Source organism: Tympanuchus pallidicinctus, unplaced genomic scaffold (genome assembly GCF_026119805.1).
Source record: "Tympanuchus pallidicinctus isolate F22 unplaced genomic scaffold, pur_lepc_1.0 scaffold11, whole genome shotgun sequence".
Taxonomy (NCBI): domain Eukaryota; kingdom Metazoa; phylum Chordata; class Aves; order Galliformes; family Phasianidae; genus Tympanuchus; species Tympanuchus pallidicinctus.
This window is the reverse complement of record NW_026294627.1, coordinates 11460912-11477054: the sequence shown is the minus strand read 5'-3', so window position 1 is coordinate 11477054 and position 16143 is coordinate 11460912. Positions and strand designations below refer to the sequence as shown.

Below are 16143 nucleotides of genomic sequence, written 5' to 3'. Positions count from 1 at the left end.
AGCCCAATATCAATGGCTTCAAGGCAGTCCAGAAATATTAGAATGCTATATTTGGTTAAAAAAAAAAAAAAAAGTATTAAGCTGATCAAAGTAACATGATCTTGCTTTTGGTAATTTGTACATGATCCCTTTGTAAAGCAGGTTTCATACAGTTCCTTTTTGTTCAGAGACTTACAGCTCTAATGTACTCATGGCATTCTCTCTTTTTGCCCTGAAGATCATTCTTAACGTGCTTTACTGAAGAAGATACCAATAACAAAATAACAATTCCGTATAGATCAAATGTTGCCAAAAGCAAAACAAGTAGAATATCATCAGAGACTGAAAATTGCATAGGTAATGCAAGAGGTTAAGAATTTAGTTGTGATACAGAAGCAGATAGGAACCAAAGCAGGCCTCTGCAGAATATGAACTTGCTCTCTAGACTGCGCTCAGCTATTTAACTCTCATAGAGGTGGCAGTCTTAAAAGGCAGGAAAGTTATGCAAATGTAGGTATTTGCATTTGAGTGTTCTCCCCGGGAGTACAGATATGGAGACTGTTTATTCCTCATGTTGATCCTACAGTGCCCAGGCTGTACCTTGCATTAGAATTTAGTGTTTGCTTCACTGTAAGGCACGTTGAGGACTGGCACAATGATTATTCTTCAATGTCAGGACATTGCTGTGCTTCAAAGTGCCAAATCCAGTAACATAAATTGGAACTCAGAAACCACGGTGTTGCACCCAGCCAGCACGGAAGCCAACTTCTAAAGAGTTAAAGTTACAAACAGGGCTCATAACAAAAGAAAGGCAACAAGTGATTGTAAAAATAGGATGGCTTTCCATTGTCATTGTATGACAATTTTCTAGGCTTCATTCTTTACTGGCAGCTGAATCTGTCTTCCAGATCACAATGCTAACTAATATGCTGCTCTCCATAAGTATCCAGCATTTCATATTTCTCTGTGGAAAGAGTCGAGCATCAGTAGGGCAAGCTGGGTAGATTTGAGTGGAGGAGATGAAGATGTGACTAACGGAAGTCACATGAGTGCAGAAAGGTTTCTTCTAAAAATAAGCACCAGGCCAAAACTAAATGCGAAGGCCACTTATAATGCATGGCTTGTCACACAAATGACTTCATACTGTGTTTAGCATATTTTGTGCTACTTTGACTTGCTCAAACGGAAAAAGTGACTCACTTTTTCTCTTTTGAAAATAGAATAGCAGGATCTGCTGTTTGAAGTTCTGCTTTTCTTGTCTACAGAACGTAGACAATACTTCAGAGTCATGACCCGATGGATCCTAAGCCATCAATGGGTCAGCAAGGGAGCTGGACTGGATTCTCAGTAGCTAAGTACTGGAGATTTTCTATTTCCTTAGGAGCAAGAGTAACCAACAGTGAGTAGTTAAAGCAGAGAATACTTCTTTTTCAGAATATACCTCCTGCCTGAATTCATACACTGAGGTGGGTCACTTAGGACTAGCAAGAGAACTGAAGGTGCAGGTTTGGCACATCTGCTACACTAAGCATAATACTGTATGCCCTAGGCTCACTATGCAGCAGTTGCCACAACGCGGTGTTAAAGGCAGATGAACACTAATTCCACATGGTTCTCCTCTTCTGCTGTCCTGTGAGGGTAGGCTGAAAGACTGCAAGAACTAAGTCTTGAGAAAGTCTCACTGTGATGTTACTAAAGAACTGCTGATCATCATAAAAAAAATGCAACATAAAGCTCTTTTCTAGACTGTACTAATGTTGTTCTTTGATATTTCATGCATGGCCATCCATTTCAGCAGATGAGAGCAGTGCTCCATTACAACATCTGTTGTCCATCTTGATCTTAGAATCATAGAACAGTTTGGGTTGGAGCAGACCTTATCACCCAGCTCCAACGCCCTGCCATGCACTGGTTGCCCCCACCAGCTCAGCTGCCCAGAACCCATCCAGGCTGGCCTTGAGCACCTCCAGGGATGGGGCACCACAGCTCTCTGTGCAGCTGTGCCAGGACCTCGCTGCCTTCTGAGTAAAGAATTACCACCTAACATCTAACCTAAACCTCACCTCTTTTAGTTTAAAGCCACCCTCTCCTGTCACTATCAGACTGCATAAAAAGTCTCCCTCCTGCTTTTAAGCTCTCTTCATGTACTGGAAGGCCACAGTGAGGTCTCCCTGCAGAGCACTAGTGGCAGGGTCAGCAGAGCTATGCAGGAAGTGGGGCTGGAGGGACTTTGGGCTGAACTGTGGGAAGACCTGCACAACAGTTGTGGGACCGCAAAAATGACACAGCTCTTCAGCTTCCCCAGTAAAAGCTCTGGAAAAATGCTTTCAAAGAAGGAGATAAGTGCAGAATGAAGTAGGTTCACAAGTAAGAAATGACTGTTCCTCTCCAAACATTGCTGAACACTGTGCAGACTGCCTTTTGTATGGTTTAACATTTTCCTAGATTCTGTTTACAAAGTGCTACAGACAGTTTTACACAGCTGTCTTGGAATAGCGCTGAGAGCGTAACTGCAGTGGCACAGAATTACCAAGCAGGGCAACCACAACCATCAGAGCAGGGAGGGGCAGAAAGCTGTAACCTAGATTGGCCTTCCTGCCAAAACTGGGTCAAGGAAATTTACCCAGTGCTTTCTAAATTAAGTTCTCCCACTTCTCAGAATGCAGCTCTGCTGCCAGTGCTTCTGTGAGATGCCTGGGACTTTGAAAGCACTCAGCAGGCAGGAACAATATATATTTTATATATATATTTATATATATATTAGGGCCTGAGATACCCTCAGACACCAGAAATGCCATTCACACCTGCATGAAGCACCTGAATCACTTGTTGCTAAAGCTGACATCCGAACTGTATGTAGTTATTGATATTGAAAAACACTGGCCCCATATAGGTCTAAAGAAAAACACAGCACAGTAATGGTTTGCCTGCTCCTGTTTTGCCCTACTATCTTCTCCATCTCCCTCTTCAAAAAGCAGGGCTTCCACACCAGCACTTCTTGTTAGCCCTGCTCCTGCTCCCCATGCAGACTCTACCTTCATCAGTATGAAGTACAGCTGGTTCCAGTATTGCTGCTTTCCAAGTTTGAACATCAACTTCCAAGTCATACACCTTACGCCCTATCAAGTTGGGGTTTTTTTTGTTTGTTTTGTTTTTTTTTTTTTTTAAAAATCATCTTTAGCTTTGTAAGACAAAAGAGCCTTTAGGAAGTTCAAAAGCAGAAGGATGTTAATCAAAGCTGCTTAAAGTTATGTTCTATGTTTGAAATATTTGCATTTTATATTGCAAAATTAAAGGAATTGCATATAATACAGTTGGACAAAAGTACAGCTAAAGAATCCTATGCACTGCAAGGTACGTATGTGAAAGTGGTGCTAGCTGTTGTACAGTATTAAAGCAGCACTGCGTAAACTATGGAAGAATGGATGAAGTCAGCGTCACTGAATTCACACTACAAACATGTAAAGATGAACCACTCCTCCCCCAGAATGCAAAGCAAGACTGCTTCAAGAACAGTACCTCCAGTATTACTTCAAAGGGACTCTATCTAGCTTAGAGATGCAGAGGAAAGACAAACAAGAACTAAAATGCATTTGCACAATTGCCTTCACTAAATCTACAATGCTACTGATGGAAACACCCAGAATCTGCTAACAAATCAGTCACGTAGAATCATAGCATCATTAAGGCTGGAGAAGACCTCTGAGATCATCCAGTCCAACTGTCTACCTACCATTAAGACTGCCCACTAAACCATGTCCTTCAGTACTACACCTACCCTTTCCTTAAAACCTTCAGTGACTCCATCACCTCCTTGGACAGCCTGTTCCAATACCTCACCACTCTCTGAGAAGAAGTTTTTCCTAATATCCAACCTGAACCTCCCTTGGTGCAATTTGAGGCCATTCCCTCTCATCCTACTGCTCTTACCTTGGAAAAGAAGCTGAATCCCCCCCTCACCACTACCTCCTTGTAGGCAGTTGTAGAAAGCAATGAAGTCTCCGCTGAGCCTCCTCTTCTTTAAACTGAACAATCCCAGTTCCCTCAGCTGCTTCTCTTAAGGCCTGTGATCCAAGACCCTTCACAGCTCTGCTGCCCTTCTCTGGGCACACTCCAGGGTCTCGATTTCTTTTTTGTATTGAGGCCCAAAACTGAACACAGTACTCGAGGTGTGGCCTCACCAGGTCTGAGCACAGAGGGTTGTCCCTGCTCCTGCTGGCTGCACTATTGCTGATACCAGCCAGGATGCCATTCACTTCTTGGTCACCTTGGCACACTGCTGGCTCACATTCACGAAGCATCAACCAACTCCCAGATCCTTTTCCTCCACAGCATCTTCCAGCCACTCTACTCCAAGCCCATAGCATTACCTGGGGTTGTTGTGGCCAAAGCACAGGACCCAGCACTTGGACTTGTTCAACTTCATCCCAGTGGCCCCAGCCCATCAGTCCAGCCTGTCTCCAGGCATCCTCAGGAAGGTGTGGCTGCAGTTCTGCTACAAATACAACATACAGCTCAGTCCATGCAGGAACCCAGCAGGCAGACTGCCAAGCCAGGAGACCCAGAGGTTTCCTTGAAAGACTCAGACAAGGGCGTTTTTGTTAATCTACTGTTCAGATGTACAACAGGAAAGATACATACAAACACCACCCATGTCACATCTTCATGCATGAATGGCAATCTGCTAGAAACAAGCATTTCCCTGCATAATGCAGGTCTTGCTCTGAACAGTAAGCAGCCATTTCACTGTCACCAAATCACAATAACCAGACACAAGCTGCACAGCTTCTGCCACCTTCGTGTCTGTGGAGTGCTTTTTACAAAAGATGTGTACACATAAGACCTATAGGTGAAGCAATGGGAGCCAGGTACACATCTACATCTTGCCACCATCCTGGAACTTGAGAAACAGCATTTTCATATCACACTAGAACAAAAGACACTTAAATATTGTTATATACAGGTGTGAAGATTGAGAAGCCTACAAACACTTCAACATTACCATGGAACTCGGAAAGATGAAGTCTGACAAATCGGCAACACTGCAGGATTTGAAAGCTGCCCCAGCATATTCTTCCCCTAAAATCTGATGTTAAGGCCTTGAAAAATATCCATGAATACTTTTCCCCCCATAGAGGTGAGCAGCTACCGTGCCAGCCCAGGGAGATAGAGCAGAAAAAGGTAAAGAGCCAATAGTTAAAGCAGTCATGGGATTACCAGCTCACAAAACAATCCCAAGGCTTCCAAGGAGGCTGGGAGATCTTACTATTAAATTGCACAGTCACTGTAAACTTTTAAATACAGCATTTACATTTTAATTTTTCAACATTAAGGTTAGACTGCTACACAGCTACCCTTCATTTAATCTCTAGGTCTTTAGAACCATTCCTGGCCACAGTTTCTATTCTTTGGAAAAAAAAAAAAAAAAATCATTGAGACAGAAGGAAGTACCAGATGCTGCTTTATTTAACTAATAATAATAATGTCAGAAGTGTGAATCCCCTACTTTGGGGGAGTGAAACACCAAAGACCACAGAACTGAAAAAACTTCTGATGGAGAAGTTTAGTGACTGCAGCCTACAGAGAAAAGCCAACAATGAGAACAGAATAAACAAGCACTCATTTGCTAAGTAAAAATATTTTTAATTCTTTCTTCATATAAACAGTTATTAATATACATTACACAAATATCTAAACACAATCAAAAACTTTAGAAAGTCTTGCTTTTCCTGCAACAGTTAGCCTATTTTCTCCCCCTGGTCTACAAGAAAACCAAACCAGAAGAACAGTAGCTGAAATTCACTATCAAAGAACATCCCTCTGAATTGTTTCCTCACGTCCTGCATTGACCTTACATAGGAAGATGCTGGAGGCAGAGGGTGCTTACAATGATGGCCGCTGTGAGAAGAGACCACAGGCTGACAGACTTAATCAGTTCCAACACGGACTCACAGCTGGCAAAAAACAATCCAGTGAGCAATGCTGGTTACATTTGATAGAAGATTTAAGGAGGAGTAAACACCTCTAGACAAGCAGCTGGGAGAGACAAGGGAGAAAAAAAAAAAAAGAGTGCAACAGCCCTGCAGCCACCAAGGTCAATGCAGGAGGAGGGCAAGAGCAGCTCCTGGCACCAGAGCAGACTGCCTTGACCATGGTGGATCAGGCTGTCCCCCAGTAGCCCATAGAGGATCACAGCAGAGCAGATATCCACCTGCTGGCAGAGGGCATCCTCTGTGAGCTGTAGGTTGGATATGAAGCTCCTGCAGAAGCAGGCTCCTACTAGAAACTGTGGCAACCCCCATAGAGCAGGCTTTCTGGCAGGGACTGCACACATGGGGCAGACCCACACCAGAGTAGTCTGTTCTGTAAGAGCAGTTCTATACTTGAGTCTTCAGAAGCAGCAGGCATGAATAAAAACCACATTCTGGGCAGGGAGGAGGCAGAAGAGTTAGGAATAAAGCTGAGCCTAAGAAGGCAGCAGAGGTGGGGAGGAAGGTGGTCTGTTCTAGTAATAGTAGGACAGTGAGAACTAACTATCAGTAAATTAAATTTACCTTCACCCCATCACTCTGCCTATGACAGAGATTCTTGAGCCATCTCCCACTCATTATCTTGACCCATGTACTTTTTTATCCTATCTTCTTGCCCCACCTTGTTAAGGAATGAGAGAACAAAGTTAGCCCACCACACATCAAGGAATAAATGCAGGATGAAGACTTATGCAAAGCTCCATTTGAGAAACTTGACCAAAGGGGTTTTATTGTTCAGATAACAGCATACTAATGGAACTACTTTCCTTAGAAAGGAAACATCATCTTAGTATTGAGTTAGTGTTATAAATAGAAATTTTCTTTGGCAAGCAAGACCCAAAATATTCATTATGTTGATACGCTCCACTGTTACACAAACTGTGTTAGATAACTGATTAATCATCTTCTGTAACACAGTTTTCCCATTCTGGAGACATTGCTGGTTTAAGCATGAATGTTTCTGTCATCTGTTGGGCAGAGATATTCTGCAAGTTCCCCTCCTTACGAAAGAAATGTACGAACTGTACCCTTTATTGTCCCCCTGCAAATAGGGCATTTTCTAAGGGATGGTGCACATTCTTTGCATACCACTAAGTGCCCACACGGAATAAAAACAATAGAAACTTCTTTGTCCATGCAAACTTTACATGTTCTTTCCTCTTGCAGTCTCCTCAGTTGTTCTTCCATAGGTAAACCTGGGGAAAAAAAAAAAAAAAAAAGAACTGTTAAAAAGCCTGAGTAGAAATGCATTCTGCTTAGAAAGTAGGGGAATAAAGAGTGAAATGGAATGTATCTGTATTCATTAAATATACATGGCAAACATACTTGTGGACAGAAGCACATCTCAGCTCAGAAACTGGTGCGCAAAGAACCAGCTAGTCTGTACTTTCCATTTCTGTAATACAACAAAAGCTCAGGGACTGCGACCAGCTCCAGCCCTTGAGCCTTCTGTTCATATTTTAGCATATGCTGTACTCTTCACGTTTAGATATTAGAGACACAGTGTACACTGCTGGTGGAAGTGAACTACATTCAGGCTTGAATACTTTAATGCAGTCTATTAACATATTAAATTTTACAAACATCTGAACTATGGGAGTAAGAACTAGAGCAAACTAACTCATGTTTGATTAATTCTTCTATCCAGCTGTTGGTCAAACTAGATCTTAGGACAGCTATAAGCCATTTTGAAAAAGTGGCAATCATGATATCTGCTGTGAAATGCTAACCTACTATTCACTGCCCAACTTCAACCACATGCCTGAATGAGACTTCATACCAGGCTCAAGTCCAGCATGTGCCTGAATTCTTAAGCTCTAGAAAGCTCTACCAAGTGCAAAAGTACCTGTGTAAAGCACAATGTTAAGGCAGACAGATGAGCTTACACTTAACTTTCACATAAACATATCTTACTAAAGCAAATCAGGGAGAGGGTACAGAATAAAACCCATTTCTTAAACAAAGTTCTTCTCTTTTGAGGATGTTAACTATGTGTCCCACAATACCCTCAAATTAAGAAAGCAGAATTTAAGATACCTGATACATCTTCTGTAGGAATGTACTTTATGCTCTTCTCCACTGAAATAAGAGGAAAACATTCAAGTTATTTCTCTATATTCCAACAGCATGTGATTTTTAATACAGCTTTAATTAGCCTCTGATAAACTGACAGCTGTTAAGAAAAAAAATGACATACCAAATAAGTCTTTGTAAAGTATGGGGTCACAATCTTTTAGGCAGTTTCTGAATATGCTGGCTGCTGCATTGCCTTTCACTAGAACCATATCGATCAGTTCCCTTGCTTGCAATGGTGTCTGAGTCTTTTGCTTAATGACATCGTGCTCAAGTTCTGTTATCACTTTAGCTGAAAGTAAACTGCCAAGGATTGGAAGTACAGAGGTCAAGCGCTGGAATAAAGCCATCCGATTCTTCCGGATTAGGGACAAATCGTCTGGAATACAGAACAGATTACATGTTTGCTAGGCATACAGGATTCCAAGGTGCATTTGTTCAACTCTTCAAAATATTCACTTACTACAGATCATCAAAAAAAGACCTCAGAATTTTAGCAGTGTTCACACACACAGTAGGTTTAAAGAAAGCCAAAAACAGTGCTGAAGCTTTTTCTACTAAGGAAACTTCCTGCTCCCACCGCTGGATGAAAGCATTCCGGGGTATCCTATCTAATTTCACACTAGCAAGAATCATCCTCTGCATAACACCAGTGCTGAGAACTGATAGGCTGACATGCAGATGGGATCAATCTTTAAGAGTTACCCAACAGAATTATGCGCAGGAAAATAAGAAGCATAGCACAACTAGACTTGAGAATTTTGTTTTTTAATTAGTCTATCACATACAATTAATAAAAAAACCATGTCATTCCCATAATGATTCAGTGGTTGAAGCCATCTCCGCTTCTGTGACAGAAAATGCAAGCAGGCAAGAAGCCAATTCAACTTCAAATTGAGAGATTCAGTTTACTGCTTCACAGACTCTAGAATTGCAGGTTTTTGCTTCAAAAAATTACACAGTCTAGAAACAGCAGCAGATGTCAAAGGTGCATCACATAAGCATTGTTAACAGCTGACATACACGGTTGAGCCAGACACAAAGTCTGACCAAAAAGCCTTGACCTCTGACAATCCTACAGGATTTAAATTACTAAGAGTTTATGTCCTCTTCTAAGAGGTTGCTATGTTGATTCACTAACAAAAAGCAGACAAATTTGGAAGGAGACCAAGAACAAAGAGTCTTGAAGGATTTTGCTTAAATTTGATTGATAGCAATAGAAGAGCACAAATTTATTAAAATATGACTCTGCTTCTATTGAGTTTAGAATTGCCTTATTCTCTCCAAGTACCTGTACAAACCATGCTCCTGGAAGGGAAAGAACTGAGACTGTTAGTTCTATACAGACAGCCAAACAATACTTTTACAGAAGTTGATTCTAACTGCAAGTTAAATTACTTTGTGAATAAAAAACAACTAGAAAAGTCAGGCCAGAAAGCTGAACAATGCAAACACCTTATGCTTTCATTTCTATTGACTCTTTGCATACCTGATGCCACTTCTTCAAACTGTCTCTCTTTTTCTTCCTCCCTCTTCTCATCTTCAGCAGTGAGCAGATCAGACACAAGATCATTAACAGTCTTGTAGTTTTCTTCAGTGGCCAGGATTTTACTCTGCACTGTTTGCTTTACCAGACGCCTACTGAATCCCATCTCCAAGGCAGCTTTAACTACAGGAGTATTCATCATGATTGCATCTTCTGAAGGACTCTCTCCAGGTTCAAAATGAATAACTAGTTGAACAGAAGAAGTCATTGTTTATCAAAAAGAACAGAATACTCCTACAAGTCATCAACATTACCTACGTGCAAAACCTAAATACTATAAAAGCTAATACCTTCAGTGGTTAGGCTTTTTCAAAGGCATTTTAGCAATTAGTTTTAAAAACTAAAACAAGTTATTTAGATACAGTTGTACTGAATCCGTCATTGACTCTGATCCACATCAAGTCTTCACTTAATTATCTAAGATAGCTCAGAGAAAGCACACAGAATCCCACTGTGACTTGGAATTTTTTTGTGTGAATGTTGGTTTGCAGGGCTTTTTATGCTTAGTTATTTCTAACTTCAGCCTTGAGAAGCTAGAAACCCTGTATTCAGAGCCCAGTTCCTTGTGGTATATGCTATTTCAGCTCTCAACAAATACTTTCTATTCAACTTCCTGAGCACCAGGCACGTGGGACTGAGTCTTTGTCCTTAACCAGCAGGAACTACAGCATTATCTCCTACTCAGCATAACTGGAGTTCTGCTCACAATGGAACTTAAAGGCTTCACTTTATCAGCTTGTCCTACCCTTTCCCTGATCACTGCTGCCCAGTTCCCTTTCTAACCAACTACATGCCTAAAAATGGAATTGCACAACCTCATGACATCCTCAAGCAACTGCTCCGCCAAGTTCCAATCTCTAGAAGTAGCTTCTCTGAAGTCGTGTAGACAACTGTAACACTGCTGTTCCCAAGCAAATCTAAGAACTGCTGAACAAATTAGTTTCAGAGATCCAGTCATTAAGAGCACAGAGTGCTGAGGAACTCTGACAATGTGCTTTGCATGTTATACATACTTGGATCCATGTTTTCATCTACAGGTGTGTCAGAAGTTGACAGGAGCTGTGGAACACAATGAAATTATATTACTATCCAAGCATTGCTTTTCCCTCTATGTACCACACCAGCACAGTAGTCTCTCAGTCATGCTAAGCTTTCTAACTGAACGGTACTCCCTTACAGATTTGACACGTGGTTACATAAGCCTGAGTTTATAGATAACCAATACAAAGTTAGTGCTGACCACTTCTGTGAAGAGCTCACCTTATTCTTATCAGAAAACTTGTAGACAAAAGTAACTTGTGTGAGGGGCAGACAATTAGAATTGCCCGTGTCCAGTTCCTCAAACAGCAGCTGCTGATTTGCATTATTCACCAGAACTTGCATAATCAGAACTTCCTTCTCCTGACACTGAGGTTCAAAGGATCTAATTGCCTCCTAACGAGTAACAAAGGATTGTCTGTAAATGACTGAGTGTTGTAACCTTGGAATTACTACAATAACATTATACCGCCTCCTTTTTAATTTCCTGTGACACTCCTTTGTGAGCAACCCTGTACAGGGTAAGCTCTAATCACTCAGTCCCATTACCCATGGCTCAGCGCTAATTTTGTTGTTTTGTACTCATAAAGAGCATTTACCATGTTGTAAACCTAATAGAAATATATCTAGAGGGCAGAAGGAGGTACTGGACCCTCCAGAAGAGCACAGCACTATTCAGCGAGGGAAAAAGCGAAGTTACAGAGCTGTAAGGTTTACCTGTTCAAGAAGATGAGGAAACCTGGCCTGAACTTGACTTACAAACTCTCCTCCTTTCACACGGAGCAGATACTCACACCTGAAACATTGGCAAAGACATAATTTATTACATTTCCTATTTCGCAATGGAAACAACCGAAAAATAAAAATGCAGAAGAATGACATCACCTACAACAGCACAGCATAAATTAAATGCATGTTTCTCTTCCTTTTCATTGGGTGAAGAGTTCTCTAAACTGTAAGCTTGATATAGTATAGTATCTGGTCACACTTAGATAAAGCTTTTCCATTATGTTAAGCAGCCAGTAGGATTAGGCATATAAATGCAGCAGCTCTACATGTGCTACTGCTTTTAGTCAAAATGGCACTTCATGAGATATGACAGCACATCAGTTCCATTACAAATGCAGTGATAAACTGTTTCTAACCACATCTCATGGTTTTTATCTCCTACTCACATCATTCAGAAATTCAGAGAACTCAACTCCGCTATCAAAGCCAGATCTGCTTCAAGAATTCAGAGTTTCATCTCTTAAATACAGAAACAAAAGGCAGCACTTTATACATGCATCCTGCAGTACAACAGGAGCAGGTAAATTGGCTATGAAAGATTAGCTGGAGATCTACAATGTAAAGATTTTCTATTAGCTACACTCAATTTCAAGAAAGCTATTTCTGTCATTAATGGAGATAGAGATTTTCCACAGGTATAGGCAGCAACAGAGTATGCAACTACTTCTTAATTACAGGGAATGTATTCAGAAGTTATTTTTACCATTTTTCACTGCCACAGAAATCTTCACAGTCCTTTCTATACCTAGGAGACTACACTACTTGCTGAAAGGCAGGTTCAAGAACATTCACAACACTCACAGAACCAGACCAAAGTTGAAGGTCCTCTCCACCTCACTTCTCAGCAGCTCTTCTCCTCAGCCTGCTTTCTGACTGCTTCCCTTACCTAAGGTGTTCTCATTAACAGTGCAGTATCACTTGCTAACAGTGATTTGGAGATGCATAGTTTTCAGTCATTAAGTGGAAAGCATTAAATACCATGCTTCATGAAGTAAAGATTCAAACCCACGTTAGTACATCAAGAGTTTCTGCATGAAATATAACGAAATGATAATCTGTACACCATATGGTAAAAATAAATACATTTGGTGCCATACATAACTGCCAGAATTAAAACTACTTTAACAGTAAGGACGTGAACCAACTGTGATAAAGAATTTGCAAGTTACCTTGGAAACCACTTTGCATGCTCAATCCATGGATCATCTCCAGATTCCCAGCACCTTAACCCACCATCACAGCAAAAACACTTGACGTCATCGTTGCGGCCTTTAAAACACAAAGTGAAATATCTAGCAACCATTTACACAACTTATATTAAAGTAAATGTTGATGCAGCAATACGAATGACATCAGAGACGTCAGGTTTTCTTACCTACATAGTAAAAACCAGCATCCGCAAGCTGTTCAGGCTGAACTGGAATCCGAGTTGGCCAATTAATGAATGTTTTAACACGGGCTTCGTGGGTTTGCATGGTCACATTGGAAACATTGAAACTTGGTTGGTCTCGCATGAGGTTTTCCACAAAGGGGCAGTTAGGAAAGTGCCTCTGATGCTCTGACATGGCATTATCTTTTGGCTCCCAGTTACTCAACTGACCACCACAGGTGAAACAAGCAACTTTGTCTGCTGTCCCCAGGTAATAAAGACCAGCTTTTGCCAGATCGGTGGGCGAGAGAAACATCAGGGGCCACGTATGGAAAGTGCGCAGCCTAGCTTCTTCTGTACTCATGGAAGGGTTGTGAAGCTTAGATCTTAAGTGCGAGAGGTCTTCGGCAGCCCTAGTAGTTATTGGGTCTTGAGGAAAACTGGAAAAAGAGCCACTGAAATAGCCAACTTGTTCAAAGCTTGGAGAAAGTGCCATGGAACGTAGAGATGGTGAGAGATTGCTTGTGACCAGAGGAGAAAAGGCAGAATGAGTGGACAGTCCAAGGTTGTTAAATGATAGCATGTTTTGAACAAAACCGCAGCTAGGATATCCCTGTTTATGCTTCTCCATAGCATTATCTCCTGGCTGCCAGTTGTCCAGCACTAAGCCGCAACTGAAGCATTTAACTTTATCTTGGACACCAGTGTAATAAAACCCAGCCCGGGCAAGCCTTCGTTCTGACACTGGCACATTAACAGGAAAAGCAGAAAACGTTGACATTCTGTAGAGCTCACAAGACAAGTCGTACTTCAGTTCTCCAGACTGAGCATTTTGCTTCATCACGCTTGCCAACAAAGGGCTACTATCCATTATGTTCATAATGAACTGTTGTTGGAAAAAATGGGACAAGTCTTCCTCTGGGAGGTAGTTGTGTGCACTAAAGGCAATTCTGAATAACCCTTGCCTATATAAATTAAGAACCTGGAAATGAAATATTTACGTGCAACTTTGAATGCACTGTATGAATAGAATCAGACACGTGACTATCAGACTTAAAACATTTGTACTTGAGTCTGCACAACTGCTTTTTGTGCAAAAGCTGATCCATCCCACTGACAAATACAGGTATGTCAGAGGACTTTCCCTCACGCTACACAGTAACATCATGTGCTTTCCCTTTGCTGTGCATCTGGGAGAGCAGTACTGATCAGTCAGGCAGGTGGGGTTAGGGCCCTAAGGGGCAAGCCTCAAACGGGTTTATCAAAATCCTTCCGTTAATAAAGAAACTAAAACGGTGGGTGGAAGACACGTTGCATTTCCCAGTTTAAAATACTGCCAAGTGATTTAAAAACTATTTCATCCTATGCAGCTGAGCAACGATACAAACAAAATTTCAGTTTACAAATCTCATTAGGAATCTCAAAAGAGCCCCTGAACTGATGTAACTGAATTGATCTAGTCTATTTCCAACTGCTGAACTGCCAAAAATAGCCTTGACACATGAATATTGTTGTAAGAACTGCTAAGATTTCAGAAGTCAGTTTACACTCCACTTCACTTATATTAAGCTCAGCTATGAGATGTAATAAATCCTATACGCTGCCTGTGACAAGGACGAGTTATCTTAACTAACAAGCCTGGAACAGCCCCAGGCTCTTCTATCTATAACAGCACAGAATGAACAGCACAGCGTTTCAGTTTTAACCTGGTGCCTTAGTTACAAGTATGCAGTTATCACCTTTAACATAAATAAACTGCTTTGCATTGGGACATAACACCTCATAGTGATAAATTAAGGTTTTTCTGTATGCCATGTTCATAAAGCAAACAGAACCCTTGGGTAAAAGGAGAAAACAGCCTTAGTTTCTTTATTTGTGCACAGAACTACCTCCCAGAGTCCAGACTTCAGTCCCGTCTGAGGTGCCTACGCCTCCATGCTGGTACTGACTGCTCACAAAGAAAAACTGTGAATGTTTGTAATTTCAATCAGCGCTTTTGTGTGGAACGAAACCTGTGAAGGAAAAAAAGAGAGGAGCGTTTCAAAATACACGAAACGACGAGCGTGCAATAGCGAGATAAGCAGAAGCTACAAATAGAAGCACTAAGTGCAAAGCAAGCTTCTCTGAAACGGCAGCTCGTTCCCTTCAGGAAACGCGCCGTGGCACAGCCGGCTCTCGCCCGGTTCCCGTCACACGCGCAGGAGCTCCGCGCGCGCACAGCGCTGCTGCAGATGGAGCCGGCAGCCCGGCTCCCGCCGCAAAACTGCGCGAACATCGCGTACTGAGGAAGGCACGGCCGTTCAGATGGCCTTAAGCCTAAAGGACCTCAGGCAACGGGGATTCAATTTTATTACACCGCCAGGTTAAAGCCACCAGACCCCTCGTTTAGTTAAGCGCGACAAGCTCCGCAGAAAAGCGTTGAAAAGACGGACGCGTCACGCCGACACAGCCCCGAAAAACCCCTCCGGAAGCGGTGGGCCGCTGCTTCCCCGCCGCCTCCGTTCTGCGTGCGGCCTCGGCTCGCCGCCGAGCCCCGATGACAGCGAGCCGCCAAGCGCGGCGGAGCTCGGTCGCTCTCCCGCCTGCCTAAAGCCGGCTGCAGCGGCAGGAGCGGCGCAGTCCGCGCGGCCCCGACAGCCGCCCCGCGGCCCCACGCTCCCGCCGCGCCGCCCCGCTCGCCCCCGGCCCTACCCTTACCCCCACGCCGACGCCGCGGCCCCGCCGGGTCCCCCCCCCGACTCACAGCCTTCCCCCGCGGCTTCCGCCGGCTGCTCCCAGCAGACGGTCCGGCCGCGCTCTATATGCGCCGAGGAGCGGCCCCCGGCCCGGGGAACTCCGAGGGAGCGTCAGGGCCGGGAAGCCGCCGGAAAGCCCCAGCGGCGCGCATGCGCCGCACGACGAAGGGGCGGCCACTCCGTCCTGTCCTGGCCGTGACGGCGGCTTATGGCTTCGATGCTCCGCCCCACCTCGAGCCTCGGCCGCTTCCCCCCTCGCCCCCCTCGCCCTCCTCGCCGTCCGGACCCCCTCAGGAGCCGCTGCGTCCCCGCTGCCCGTTTGCTGAGCGGGGAGCGGTGCCGCGCGGCGCTGGGCGGGACGCCGGGTGCTTTCCTGGCGGTGCGGGGTTCCCCCGCACTCGACGTTTTTCCCCTGAGAGGCGGGCGGGGGTTTCCAGGCCGTGCCCCGGGCTGTGCCGCATGCTGCGCGCTCGGCACGCGGAGTTCTCCTCAGGGGGCTGCCGGTGCCTTCCTAGCTTCGCGTTTGAACTTTTTGTTAACCTTTTCTTCGCAGCGTTGCCTGATACGGGCTGCTGTGGGAGAGGT

At 43.5% G+C, this 16143-nt stretch overlaps 1 protein-coding gene across 2 annotated transcripts; it reads right to left on the bottom strand.

Moving 5' to 3' along the window:
• Window positions 1–5601: 5601 nt before the first annotated feature.
• Window positions 5602–15687, bottom strand: BIRC2 (baculoviral IAP repeat containing 2). 2 transcript variants are annotated; one of them, XM_052670917.1, is made up of 9 exons: window positions 15567–15687; window positions 12830–14835; window positions 12624–12723; window positions 11383–11461; window positions 10641–10686; window positions 9571–9813; window positions 8206–8460; window positions 8046–8087; window positions 5602–7204 (listed from the first exon to the last, which is right to left on the bottom strand). In XM_052670917.1, the coding sequence occupies exons 2-9, from the start codon at window positions 13701–13703 to the stop codon at window positions 7011–7013; spliced, it is 1833 nt and encodes a 610-aa protein (XP_052526877.1). In that variant the 5' UTR covers window positions 13704–14835; window positions 15567–15687; the 3' UTR covers window positions 5602–7010. The 2 variants fall into 2 exon arrangements, with proteins under 2 accessions (XP_052526877.1, XP_052526878.1); XM_052670918.1 differs by lacking the exon at window positions 15567–15687 and adding an exon at window positions 15521–15541.
• Between the last annotated feature and the right edge of the window lie 456 nt (window positions 15688–16143).